The sequence below is a fragment of the Doryrhamphus excisus genome, linkage group LG15 (assembly GCF_037039965.1).
Source record: "Doryrhamphus excisus strain RoL-2023G ecotype Guam linkage group LG15, RoL_Dexc_Guam_v1.1, whole genome shotgun sequence".
Lineage (NCBI taxonomy): Eukaryota > Metazoa > Chordata > Actinopteri > Syngnathiformes > Syngnathidae > Doryrhamphus > Doryrhamphus excisus.
In genome coordinates, this window is record NC_136371.1 from 1,437,053 (window position 1) to 1,451,735 (window position 14,683).

General features: G+C 40.0%; 1 protein-coding gene across 3 annotated transcripts in view; it reads left to right on the forward strand.

Moving 5' to 3' along the window:
• Positions 1 to 9,116: 9,116 nt before the first annotated feature.
• The window catches only part of LOC131104468 (receptor-type tyrosine-protein phosphatase V-like), a 90,490-nt gene continuing 84,923 nt past the window's right edge, over positions 9,117 to 14,683 (forward strand). The window contains exons 1-11 of one of the 3 annotated variants that reach the window (XM_078796961.1): positions 9,117 to 9,230; positions 9,441 to 9,540; positions 10,181 to 10,271; positions 10,356 to 10,432; positions 10,499 to 10,633; positions 11,870 to 11,992; positions 12,083 to 12,243; positions 12,331 to 12,466; positions 13,636 to 13,697; positions 13,824 to 14,012; positions 14,337 to 14,560. In XM_078796961.1, the coding sequence (XP_078653087.1) occupies positions 9,226 to 9,230; positions 9,441 to 9,540; positions 10,181 to 10,271; positions 10,356 to 10,432; positions 10,499 to 10,633; positions 11,870 to 11,992; positions 12,083 to 12,243; positions 12,331 to 12,466; positions 13,636 to 13,697; positions 13,824 to 14,004 (1,071 nt within the window). In that variant the 5' untranslated portion in view covers positions 9,117 to 9,225 and the 3' untranslated portion in view covers positions 14,005 to 14,012; positions 14,337 to 14,560. Of the gene's footprint in view, positions 9,231 to 9,440; positions 9,541 to 10,180; positions 10,272 to 10,355; positions 10,433 to 10,498; positions 10,634 to 11,869; positions 11,993 to 12,082; positions 12,244 to 12,330; positions 12,467 to 13,635; positions 13,698 to 13,823; positions 14,291 to 14,336; positions 14,561 to 14,683 lie in introns of those variants that run through there. The other 2 variants (XM_078796962.1, XM_078796960.1) reach the window with 2 other exon arrangements.

Sequence of the window (14,683 nt, forward strand, 5' to 3'; positions counted from 1 at the left end):
CATCCATTTAAATCAAATAAATTGTTCTCATGGGTTTCAGGAACTATTTGTCATACCAGTTTGAATTAATATTTGATGTTATTGTTGCTTCAAGCTGTGAGTATAAATGAAAGCAGCAGGAATGATAATATTCCCTGCGCTTCCACCGGAAGAATCCATGCTAGAAAGGGTAGGAGCTCGTGTCCGGTGAGTTAGAGTCACAGTCGTTTATAAATCTCATCATGATAGCCATGAAGCGAGTGTGGATTCCGTGGCAACGCTGACTAAAATATGAAACCCAGGCGGCCTCGATTACCCCTGCAAGTAACTGTGAAGAAATGAAAAGGAGGCCATCTTGCCTGTCGAGTGGGTGGAAACACACACTCATCCATTACACTGGATTGTGTTGGGATGCCACATAATATACATTTTTGGGTATTGATGCACCGCCGGTAAATTTTCAATATTGATGAATGAAAATGGTGTTTTTAATCAAATACCATATTGTCATGTATCGTCAACAGAATATTGTTATATTATAATAACATAATAATGTGGGCTAGTCCACGTCCATAAGAAAAAAAGGTAAGAATAAATACATTTGCATTGACATGATGACAGAAAATCCAACTTCCTCTTATCTTGCATGCATCTACCTCAAGTGCCACATAATATACATTTTTGTGTATTGATGCACCGCCGGTAAATTTTCATTATTGATGAATGAATGTATCGTCATCAGAATATTGTTATATTACAATAACATAATAATGTGGGCTAGTCCACGGCCATAAGAAAAAAAGGTAAGAATAAATAAATTTGCATCGACATGATGACAGAAAATCCGACTTCCTCTTATCTTGCATGCATCTACCTATGGTGCCACATAATATACATTTTTGTGTATTGATGCAAATTCGGTAAATCTTCAATATTGATGAATGAAAATCATGTTTTTAATCAAATACCATATTGTCATGTATCGTCATCAGGATATTGTTATATTATAATAACATAATAATGTGGGCTAGTCCGCCGCGCCCATAAGAAAAAAGCTAAGTATAAATACATTTGCATCGACATGATGACAGAAAATCCGAAAATCTTGAATGCATCTACCTCTTAACTATATGTAACTGTGTGTGTGTGTGTATGAAAAGAACACACTCATCTATCTATACTTGTCTTACGTGCTTCCAATTGAAGGGATCATTGGCGCCTCTGCAGTATTTGCCGCTTTTGCAACCCCCCCCCCCCCCCCCCCTCTCTGTGATCTCTCTACCTGCTTTGGTTTACGGCTGCTTTGAGGAACATACAAAGGAAAAACGGTACAAAACAGTTGGACGGCTTCAATCAGACAGTTGGCTCAAACCGCACAAGAGAGAGGCATGGTGATGAGCCGCTAATGACTCAAAGATGATGAAAGCGAGGCGCCACATGTCGACTTGCAACAATGCACCAGTGAATTCTGAGCTTGTTTGACGGCACATTTTGTCAAAACATGTCAAAAGGAAACTGAATCACGGTTAAGATCAAATAAGGGATGCCCCCCCCCCCCCACCAGGCAGGCAGTCGTGGTGTTTAGAACCTTATGCAAACATCCTGTTGACATAATAGTCATAATAGGTGGGACCTCACAGACCTCTTGGGTATTGACATGGATTGATCATTCATTTTCTACCACTTTTCCTCACGAGGGTCGCGGGGGTGCTGGAGCCTATCCCAGCTGTTTTCTGGCAAAATATAAAATAAATATAAAATAAAACAATGTTTGCATTAAGGATGTGCCAGATACTTGTTATAAAACTCGTTATGAATGCCTCTCATTGACTTTCAATGGGCAGGGCCCACTGGACTGCGCATCAGAGGACACAATGTGCATCACCATGTAGACCACCTATTTTAGGCGAGATATATAAATAGGAGAACATTCATTTTCTACCGCTTATCCTTACGAGGGTCGCTGGGGGTGCTGGAGCCTATCCCAGCTGTTTTCTGGCGAAATATAAAATAAATATAAAATAAAACAATGTTTGCATTAAGGATGTGCCGGATACTTGTTATAAAACTCGTTATGAGCGCCTCTCATTGCCTTTGAATGCGCAGGGCCCACTGGACTGCGCATCAGAGGCCACAATGTGCATCACCATGTAGACCACCTATTTTGGGAGAGATATATAAATAGGAGAACATTCATTCATTCATTTTCTACCGCTTATCCTCACGAGGGTCGCGGGGGTGCTGGAGCCTATCCCAGCTGTTTTCTGGCGAAATATAAAATAAATATAAAATAAAACAATGTATTGCATTAAGGATGTGCCAGATACTTGTTATAAAACTCGTTATGAACGCCTCTCATTGCCTTTGAATGCGCAGGGCCCACTGGACTGCGCATCAGAGGCCACAATATGCGTCACCATGTGCCGCCCTTTTGGGTATCATATCCTTTAAAATCCATAGATAATCTATAAATCTAACAATGTGATAATTACTGGATATCACTAATAATTCAAAAATACGTAAATATACAAACAAACTTTTCTTTAAAATAACCGAACACACAGCCAACATAAAACGACAAAAATAAAATGTCTCTCACCCTGGACACCATTGTCTTGCCTCTAGACGTAACATGTCTGTTCCCATGACAACATGTTTGGGATGTCACCTTTAAAAGGGGACCTATTATGCTTTTTTCCACTTTTCTGACCTATAAATGTAGTTAGAATTTTGTATCCTCATGTGAAACGATACCAAAGGTTTGCACATCTGGAAGTGAGCCCTTAAAAGACATTTAGGATGGATCTGAACGCTCGGTTTCTGATAGTTTTGTGACGATTTATAAAATAAATCTCTGTTTATTGTAAATTTTTATGGCGCTAAAATTAGAAAGTGGGGTTCGGCAGCTGTCCGGAAGTCCTTGGGAGCAATTTGGAGCGTGACCAGATGGCATGCCAGGGGTTAGGGTTGTGGATGGGCTTAGGGTCACAGGCGATGGTGGGTTTTGGGTTGAGATTGGCGTTTTGGTTAAGGTTGGATTTGTGGTTGTGCTTGAGGGTTTGATTTCGAGTCAGGGTTAAGAAAGAATCGTTCGTAAAACATCATGTATTCTCTCAATTAAAAAAATACACAGGAAATTATTCAGAAAATGAAAGAAATGCTTCTCTCTGCAAAGACAGTCAAGGACAGAACCGATCACAAACATCAGCAGTAGGCAAATTAATGACATTAATTGACTGCAAGCGTATTTAATTGCCTATGCTAAGTCAAGTGATGTAAACAGTATTGAGCAGACAGCACTGACATGCAAATACGTGAGCTCTGATCGGATTTTTTTATCTTCATGAAATCATCATCAAACACGCGTTCTTCTTACAATATAAGGATTTTGTTAATTTTCAGTTGTCCGTCTACAGACATTGGTAACAGTAACCGATTGGCTTATTGTCACTACTGATTTTGTTTTTTTCTTTGGTTGGTGAGATAAAGTCAACTGGAAAACTTTGCTTAAAGTACTGAACACTGTGGGGTTTTTTTGCTAAAAATTCAGTAAACAAGGCCGACAGATTATATCCCCGTTTGCATGAATCACCAATTTCACACAGATCATAAAAAAAACTAAAAAGTAAAGTCTTACAGATCACTTACACACATATACACATACAGCAAAATAATCATAAATATAGCAACTTATGATCAATCCGGGCTGCACGGTGTAGAAATAGAAAAAAGGACTCTAAGTGGGTTTCAAATAGAGCATAACGGAATCTTAACGAACCAAATTATAGAATGAGAACCAGATGGTTTATTCCTGACAATAATACCTAATACAAACGTCCGGGCTTATCTGCAGTCCCTGTATGCCTACAAGTAAGCTGGTCTTTAAGAACCAGATTGTTTATTCCTGACAACAATACCGAATACAAACATCCGGGCTTATCTGCAGTCCCTGTATGCCTACAAGTAAGCGGGTCTTATTACAGCGCAGCTGCAAAAAAAAAAGCACCCTTCTTTTCCCTGCTCGGCCTTTTATGCTAGGTTAATTGGCGACTCCAAATTGTCCATAGGTATGAATGTGAGTGTGAATGGTTGTTTGTCTATATGTGCCCTGTGATTGGCTGGCCACCAGTCCAGGGTGTACCCCGCCTCTCATCCTAAGACAGCTGGGATAGGCTCCAGCAACCCCTGTGACCCCCGTGAGGATAAGCGGAAGAAAATGAATGAATGAATGATCAATCCATGTCAATTTCAGACTTAGAAATAATCTAAGCCCCACCCATTTGTGGTTGAACCACACCCACTTCCGGTTTATGTGTGAAGAGATACAGATAGTGGTGTACCCGCTCATCCGTACTCGGTAGGTCACCAAGGTGCTGACTACGGCATAAAACCAACATTATAAAAACACAATAAAAGCAGTCATTCTTTGGTTCCTCCTCATCTCCTCGGTTTTGACTCCAACGCTGTGGTGATCCATCATGTGCTGCTGTGCTCCTCACCGTGAGTTTGGGGGCAGCCAAGAAATGTGTGCTAAGCTTTAATTTCGGATCGCTGGGCTGCACGAAAGCAACAATGTGGATCTAATGTTCTGTTCTGCTGTACAAAGCCAATCTACTTACTGAAATAACAATCTTAATAGAAATTTGGGGGATATTAAATATTCATCACAGTATGCAAATAGAAATGAAGGAACAGAAGAGGGTGGAGATTTTGGGCTTCTGTGAAATCACATAACATTGGGGCTCATTAACCATTTATGATGATGTTTATTTTTTCAGCACCTGTCAGTTACTTTGCTGCAGGGGTCTCAAACACGCGGCCCGCGGGCCAAATGTGGCCCGCAGGACACTAGTTTGAGGCCCCCGCCTTGATATGAAAGTTTAATGTCAGTGCGGCCCGCGCAAGTTTGATATGGATGCTGTATGGTATCATGTACCCAGAAAAAATTATTACGTTTGATTAATGTTCATGTTAAAGGTTAAATAACTGTTAATAGTTATCCTCCCTATCCGTGTGGAAGTGGTAAGTTTTTGGCTATTTAAGTTGAAAGGGAATAACTTGAAGGCTACAGTTTAGGTCGCTAGCTCTCTAGTTTGCGAGTTAGCATGTGTCTCAAGACCCTGCAGTTGCGCAATATGTTGTAAATAAAAAGAGTATAAATGTGACTATAGTCGTGTTTTGTCATGTCTACAGGGCTCTAATAATGCTTTGTTCATTTTAATCTGAAAAAATCATTTGTCTACCCACCAACTATATGTGCTTTCTTAAGTTTTTATTATTTGCCCTTTTATTATTATTATATTATATTTATTTATTTATGACTGATTGATGTTCTTTATTCTTGATTTGTTTATTTATTTTTCATTTTATTTTGTGCAGAAAAATAAAAATGAAGATATTTGAGAACAGTGGAACGTTTTATCAGAGCTTTTATTGTAGAAAATCGGAACCAAAGCACTGAAAAAGTTTGTATATTTTTCTGTTTTTAATAAATGCGTTTTTTTTGTTTTTGTTTTTTTTTTGGAAAACCTGATGCGGGCCAGCCTTGCCCAGACCCTAGCTCCAGTGGCCCCCATGTAAATTGAGTTTGAGACCCCTGCTTTACTGGCTGAGCGATCATTACCATTGGACTGGGAATCAGCCTCTACACCCCCCCTACCCCCCAACCCAAATATTTTCACACAGCAGTCACAAAGAGTGGGGGGCTTTGCTTTGTGAACATGTCCCTGCTGGAGGTGCAGAATAAAAATAAACATATAGTAGCTGGAAAACAAATATACCTGTTATATACACTGGGGTTTTTTCTATGGTTTCTATGGTATCCACCTAATTACAAAAACAAGTATTGATTTAGAATAAAAAGCCAAGCGGAATGTGTTGGTATTTGAGACTGCAGTATCCCCGTGAAACCAAGAGCAGTGGTATTGCTCATTATATATATATATATATATATATATATATATATATATATATATATATATATATATATATATATATATATATATATATATAGAGCAAGCTTGTCTCTCTTATATACACACAAATCAGCGATGAGTCACCATCATCGCACCATCACTGAGGAACACACATAAAAACCTGTTCCACTGTCACACATACACAAAACACACACCTCCACAGTGCTGCAGTGTGTGCACTTAAAAAGCCCGAGTACAAGAGAAGCCAAGGTTTGAAGTTAAATACATGGATTATAGCACATCAATTATATTGAGCATCCACATGCATTATTGTTATTATTGTTATTAATGACAATTTTATCCAAATCACTGGATTGTTGGCATAATAAATCTATTATGTCAAGAAAAACTTTATTATGTAATACTAGTTTGTTTCTAGATGGAATGTACAAGAATGCTGGCTTCCAAATATTTGCAATAATGCCTTACATTGATGGAAACACTAGACCTCAGTTTGCTTACACTGCCACCCAACGACTAAAGGGTGAATTGCATATAAATGCTGCAAAGTATGCAGTGTATACAACAGGGGTCTCAAACTCAATTTACTTGGGGGGCCACTGGAGCTCGGGTCTGGGTGAGACTGGTCCGAATCAGGTTCCCCCCCCCAAAAAACGCATTTATTAAAAACAAATGTTTTTTAAAAACTTCGCTTAAAATAAACAAATCAAGAATAAAGAAAATCAATCAATCAGTAATAAATAAATACATATAATAATAATAATAAAATGGCAAATAAGAAAAACTTAAGAAACCACATTAAAATTAAAATTAAAATAAACCTGTAGACATGACAAAACACGACTATAGTCACATTTATACTCTTTTTATTTACAACATATTGCGCAACTGCAGGGTCTTGAGACACATGCTAACTCGCAAACTAGAGAGCTAGCGACTTAAACGGTAGCCTTCAAGTTATTTCCTTTAAACTTAAATAGCCAAAAACTTACCACTTCCACACGGATAGGGAGGATAACTATTAACAGTTATTTAACCTTTAACATGAACATTAATCAAACGTAATATTTTTTTCTGGGTACATGATACCATACAGCATCCATATCAAACTTTCATATCAAGGCGGGGGCCTCAAACTAGTGTCCTGCAGGCCACATTTGGCCCGCGGGCCGCGTGTTTGAGACCCCTGGTGTACAACATGACTGATGCTTATTAGTGGACACATTGTAACACACAGTATTGAATACATTGATCCATTTTATGTCTGCTGAGTTGTTTACTGTGCAGGTGCATCTTGTGTATTGCATAATAACAACATGTACTGTACAGTAGTCAATATTACACTCTGTCCTGGGGCTGGTGTATTATTCACCTATTTCAACACTTCTGTTGGTCAATCGTGAGATGACACCGTATTTAAAAAATAACACAACCTCCGACATACATTTGCTTGCAGTTAATAATTGTAGCTTTTAGCTATGTTATGTGTTCCCTCCCAAGTGGAACAAAAACTGGTGAAATAAAGGTTCCTAAGAGGGGAAACTAACCTAAACGGCATGTAAATCAAAACTGGGTCTTGGGTTCTGTTGACTCTCACACACTCACAAAAAAAAGAAAACCAGAACAGAGCAGCAAATGGTCCTTATGTACCCGCCCAGCCCTGCTGATTACTCAGACCTTCAGCTGGGGGGGGCGGTTAGGGCACCACAGGTGCTTCCACTTCCACTCCTAACGAGATTCTAAGGTGATTCTGGTGGGGAAAAAAACAAAACTCATAACAGCTATATCAGTAAATAATTATACTAACTACTGACAGAAAGGCGTCAACAATAACCCATTTTGGCAACAAAGGTTTATTTGCATTATTTGCAATTACCACTTTAGACGACATATATTTATAACACAATAAAAATAGGATTCAGAATGCTGAAATTAGTATAGTAAAGTATAGTAAAATGGATCCCAGATGCTGTTTATTTTGAAGGCTTTAAGAAACTGCCTGTGGCCTATTAGAGCAGTCAAAAGAGGGAAATTAAAGGGATTTATTAAATTAATTAAAGGGAAATTAATTTAATTTTATTAAATTAATTAAAGGGAATTTTTTTTTGTCTGACTTTTAATTTGGTCGGCTGTTTTTATTTTCAATTCCTTTGACAAATACCACAAAAGTTTGTGTTAGATTAATTAGAGACTGTAAATTGTCCATTGATGGGAATGTGATTGTTTGTTTCCTGTGATTTTTGCTGAAACTTTTGTTCTTAATATTTAATAATAAGGTAATATTTCACAATAAGGTACACAACATTACAGGATTCCTGTCATTTTGGAATATAATATCTGGAATTAAAGACTTTCCATCAATCCACCCATTTTCTACACTGCTTGTCCTTGTGCTGGAGCCTATGTTTTCTGTCTTCCGGTAAGAGGCGGGGTACACTATGGACTTACCCCCAGCCAATCGCAGATCATAAGGAGACAAACAACCATTCACACTCAAAATTCACAAACAATTCTGGACAATTTAGAGAGCCGGATTTAAGACTTAATATGCATCTTGTTCAGCTTATAGAAAAGGGCGCTTAGATGTTTTTATGTGTTTGTTTTACAGACTAGCTAACAGGAAGAGACCGAGGCCTCCACAACATTGCACCAAAACACATCGTTTCTTCAGTGTGACGAAGGAAAATCAATGCAATATGTAGTAGAAATTCTTGGGTGTAATCAATATGATTCATAAGATGATGATTTTGCAGGAACCAGAACAAATATGCATAAATGTCATCACGAGGAACACTGTGAATTTCCCAGGAGGAATGACATCGCTGACAAACAGCGCTACCCTTCATTTCCTCAGAACTCCAGTCTCCACCCTTTGCTCCACCCTTCTCAAGACTCCCCGCCTCAAACTGGGCCTGGAGGAGAATTATTAAAAGCAGAAGTCTTACAAGACTTGGAACAGTGTGGTTGTTTGTCTTCGTTCGGTGGCCATCGAAAAAGCCTCAACAGCACGGTATCCAGAAAGGTAATGGTTCAACAACAATACTACTTGAAACCTTTTGTCCTTAAAACCGGGACAGTGTTTTTGTGTTTGGGGCTGGGAAGCTGTTGGAGCAGGTTTTGCTTCTTGCTGGGGCAGTTTCCTAGCAAGAATGCAGTAGTGTTTCACTTGTTTTTCTGGCAAAACATTGCTGTGGGATGGGGTCATTTTCTACCACAATAATGTTGACGTTTGCATTTTTGACAGCATCCATTCTGAAACTGGTAATAATCAACACACCGCAGAAGCTGGTGGTCAAATGCAAGAAAAGACATGAGGTGAGACCGCGAGATTAACTTAGCATTTTAAGAATGTGACAACGTAGAATTGGATGGATGGGTTTTTGTGTTGTCATTATTCAGTGTTGTGTTGAGAGTTTTGAAAAGTAGAACTAATTAATTACACTGTGAATGGTTGTTTGTCTATATGTGCCCTGTGATTGGCTATATGGAATCAAATCAAACACTGTGAATATTCCTACTTTTCAGGTTACAGACTTTCTCAAGAGCACAGATCCTCCAGGAGTTTGATTCTGCATGCCAGGCACTCTCTGCCTTTAACAACAGAGGCTTTAGACAGGAATTTGAGGTAATTGTTATTAGGCTGCATGGTGGTCGAGTGGTTAGCGCGCAGCTAGGAGACCATAGTTCGTGACTATGTGTGCATTTTCTCCGGGTACTCCGGTTTCCTCCCACATTCCAAAAACATGCTAGGTTAATTAGCGACTCCAAATTGTCCATAGGTATGAATGTGAGTGTGAATGGTTGTTTGTCTATATGTGCCCTGTGATTGGCTGGCCACCAGTCCGGGGTGTACCCCGCCCCTCGCCCGAAGACAGCTGGGATAGGCTCGTGAGGATAAGCGGTAGAAAATGAATGAATGAATGAATGAATGAATGAATGATGGAGAAGAAGTGGTCTACATGGTGGCGCACATTGTGGCCTCTGATGCACAGTCCAGTGGGCCCTGCACATTGAAAGGCAATGAGAGGCGTTCATAATGAGTTTTATAACAAGTAAGGATAGCTGGGATAGACTCCAGCACTCCCCGCGGCCCTCGTGAGGATAAGCGGTAGAAAATTAATGAATGAATGGATATTCCAAAATGACAGGAATATTTGAATAATCCTGTAATGTTGTGTACTTTACTGTGAAGTGTTACCTTTCTAAGAACCAAAGGTCCAGTTAAATACTTCTCCTTTCATGATGTCAATAATGTCTTTTTAAAGGAGCTAAGTGATGTCGGTAAAGGTCTTTCATCCAAAGTGGGGGACTTAGAGGCTAACAGAGAAAAGAACCGCTATCCGTACATCTTACCGTGTAAGTACAGAATAAACATAAACGTATGTTAGCCAATCCTTGTGTTCACCTGCTTTTCTTTTTGTCATTCCCATGTGACTACAGATGACCACTGCCGGGTGAGACTGTCCAGTCAAAACTCCTCCCCTAACTCTGACTACATCAACGCCAATTTTGTACCAGTAAGAGCTCGTCCACGACCTGACCTACGATGATGCCATCGTGGTTTGACTTCAATTTGTATACAGGGTGGAGGATCAGAACGAGACTTCATCTGCACCCAGGGTCCAATGCTCAACACGATAGTTGATTTCTGGAGGATGGTGTGGGAGCAGAACGTTAGGATAATTGTCATGGTGACAGCTCTGAGACACAAAGACATGGTGAGACGTATTTACTCTCTACTACTTAAGATCTCTCTTAATATGTAATATGGTAATGGTAATGGTAATGGTAATGGTAATGGTAATGGTAATGGTAATGGTAATGGTAATGGTAATGGTAATGGTTTTATTTCATTTGAACATGCATCAGATTACAATTGAATGCATCCCATAATCAGTTCCCAGTTCCACATGTCCAAAAGGAGTAGGAAGAAGCAAAGCTTATTAAATCCTACCCCTCCATCTGGTACTTTTACATCTCTTACAAGTATGCCTTCTTAACCTATGGAACATTATTTTAGGAGAATATGTCAAACATGAGCTGCACAGTAGTTGAGCGGTTATCGTACAGGCCTCACAGCTAGGGGACCCGAGTTCAATTCCACCCTCGGGCATGTCTGTGTGGAGTTTGCATGTTCTCTGAGGGTACTCCGGTTTCCTCCCACATTCCAAAAACATGCTAGGTTAATTGGCGACTCGCTTGCTGATGGAGAAGAGGTGGTCTACATGGTGACGCACATTGTGGCCTCTGATGCACAGTCCAGTGGGCCCTGCACATTGAAAGGCAATGAGAGGCGTTCATAACGAGTTTTATAACAAGTAAAGACAGCTGGGATTGGCTGAGGAAAAGCAGTAGAGAATGAATGAATGAATGAATGTCAACCATGGGCTGCACAGTGGATGAGCGGTTAGCGCACAGGCCTCACAGCAAGGAGACCCAAGTTCAATTCCACCCTATATGTATAGGTATGAATGTTGAGTGTTAATGGTTGTTTGTCTATATGTGCCCTGTGATTGGCTGGCCACCAGTCCAGGGTGTACCCCGCCTCTCACCTGAAGACAGCTGGGATAGGCTCCAGCACCCGCCACAAACCTCATGAGGAAAAGCGGTATAGAATGAATGAATGAATGAATGAATGAGTGTCAAACAGGCTGCGCAGTGGATGAGCGGTTACCATGCAGGCCTCTCTGCTCGGAGACCTGAGTTCAATTCCACCCTCGGGCATGTCTGTGTGGAGTTTGCATGTTTTCTCCGGGTACTCCGGTTTCCTCCCACATTCCAAAAACATGCTAGGTTAATTAGCCACTCCAAATTGTCCATAGGTATGAATGTGAGTGTGAATGGTCGTTTGTCTATATGTGCCCTATGATTGGCTGGCCACCAGCTGGGATAGGCTCCAGCATCCCCCACAACCGTAGAAACTGAATGAACGAATGTCTGCTTGAACGTTGCAGGTGCTATGTGACAAGTATTGGTCTCTGCAACCAGGAACAGTTTATCACGGATCGTTCCAAGTGACAACAATGACTCGGAAACAAGGCCCAGACTATTTTACCTCTACCATTAACCTCAGACAGGTTAGAGACATTTATCTTCTCCTTTGGTTGTTGCTTCCACTCAAAGTTTTTACTTGTGCTGCATTAAAGGCTGGTGTTTTATGTTTTTAGCAAGACTGTCCCACAGATAGGATCATAACCCACTACCACTATCCGTCCTGGCCGGACCGCGGCGTTCCCACAGATCCGTCCTCACTCTGTGCCTTCACAGACCAGGTGCGGCAACATTTGAATGCTATTCCGCGTCTCGGTCCGGCTGTCGTGCACTGCAGGTTTGACCTCCGAACTTCTGTTTAACATGACGTACGCTCCATGCCATCCGGAATCAGCTTATGGTTCCTGTGTGCTGTGTGTACCAGTGCAGGCGTTGGACGATCGGGGACATTTGTCACGCTGCTGTGGCTAATGCAGCTCTGTGTGAGGGGCATACGGCCTGATATCCGAGCCGCCGTGGCTGACCTTCGACTACATCGAATGTGGATGGTCCAGAATCTGGTTCGTTATGTGCTTAAACACAAGAATGAATGAGGAACAGTTAACATTAATGTGCTGAAAAAGAACTAAAATGTGGAACAGCGGAACGTAGGCCTTGGTTAGCATCCGCCTTGGTTAGAATGTTTTTCAGTTAAGGTAAAATCACAATTTTTACTCAATTTGCGTGGATTCTTCAGTTAGCGTACAAAATGACACACATCTTGCCATGCTGTTAATACACTGCATGAGTCCAACTGTGTTCTTGATGTATTTTTAAAAATCACAAAACCTCCTTCCTCGTTAGCATCCATCGCTCGCTAAACAAAATAACCTGTCTATACATCAGCAGTCGACAAAACACGTTTTTTTGAAAAATAGTTTTACAATTATAGCTTGACATGTATAAAACAATTCCAAAGGCATATAAATGACATATTAAAGGGATAATTTCACTTTGTCGTTTATCGTTATTTACATTGAAGACCCAACTGAAGACCCAAAAACACTATATTTTGTCATAAATTGCTTCTTGAATTCAACTGTATTTGAAAAAAAATTTAAATTAAATACTGCCACTTCCAACTTTATATAGCTCCATTTCGGGTAAAAAAAACAAAACAAAAAAAAAAACAATTGAATGGAAGAAATAACTTATGGTCAAACGGCAAACTACCATATTGTGTAACTTTAAAAGTTTGTTTATCCCTTTCATAAATTATATGTATTTTTGAACTGTAATTGTGAAACTATTTAATTTCTAACACACTTTGTTAACATATTTGGCTTTTTTTGAAGGGACTAATTAGATTCATATTATTTCTTATAGGAAAATTCCTTTCGGTTAGTCTGACTTTTGGATCTCGAACGATTTAATGACACTAACCAAGGTTCCACTTCCACTAGTTATACTTTCATGTGTCTGTCTTTTCTATAATTTTAATGACTGAAAACAAAATGCCACTATTAGGCTTTACTACTGCAATATTGAATGCAACATTGACATGTAGTTGGTATCTCAAAAGGTAGACATAAATGAATGTTGTCAACAAAGGAATGGAGGGGTGACTGTAAATCTGATTTATCCCAGAATATGCATGCTTTGTACAAGAGGCTTTGAAGAAACAAAGGCATATCTTGTTTTTGACTGTCACAAAAGTTTCTTAGCGAGCCACTCTTCCTGTGTCTACTAGGAGCAGTACATATTTGTTCATCAGTGTCTGCTACACTGGATCCGAGGGGGAGCATCCCCAGGGTAAGAACAACACAAACAGGAAGTTTGCATGTCCAGCAAACATGACCTCATATTTCAAACCCCTGGAATTGGTTTGTCAATCACACATGATGACCTTTTTTTTCCATTGATTCTTATTTTTACCAGCTTTATCCACTCTGAACATGCAAGTCATGAGGTGAGGAGAAGAAATCGCCATCACGGACGAAACGCTCCACCACACCAACAACCTCAGAGCACATTTCACCAGATTTTACAACCTGGGAAGCTACTACGGCGACTGCTACCTTCTTCATCACCGCTAAATTCAGGATCACATGCTTCGTGAGAGCCGTGGTTGGCATGTTGGCCACGCAGTCAGGAGATCAGGAAGACCTGGGTTGGAATGGGTGGGTTTTCTCTGTGTACTCCAGTTTCCTCCATGCAGAAACATGCATGTTAGGATCATTGGCGAGTCCATAGGTATGAATGTGAATGTAAATCAGGGGTCTCAAACACGCAGCCCGCGGGCCAAATGTGGTCCGCAGGACACTAGTTTGAGGCCCCCGTCTTGATATGAAAGTTTAATGTTAGTGCGGCCCACGCAAGTTTGATATGGATGCTGTATGGTATCATGTACCCAGAAAAAATGATTACGTTTGATTAATGTTCATGTTAAAGGTTAAATAACTGTTAATAGTTATCCTCCCTATCCGTGTGGAAGTGGTAAGTTTTTGCCGATTTAAGTTTAAAGGAAATAACTTGAAGGCTACCGTTTAGGTGGCTAGCTCTCTAGTTTGCGAGTTAGCATGTGTCTCAAGACCCTGCAGTTGCGCAATATGTTGTAAATAAAAAGAGTATAAATGTGACTATAGTCGTGTTTTGTCATGTCTACAGGGCTCTAATAATGCTTTGTTCATTTTAATATGAAAAAAATAATTTGTCTACCCACCAACTATATGTGCTTTCTTAAGTTTTTATTATTTTCCGTTTTATTATTATTATATTTATTTATTACTGATCGATTG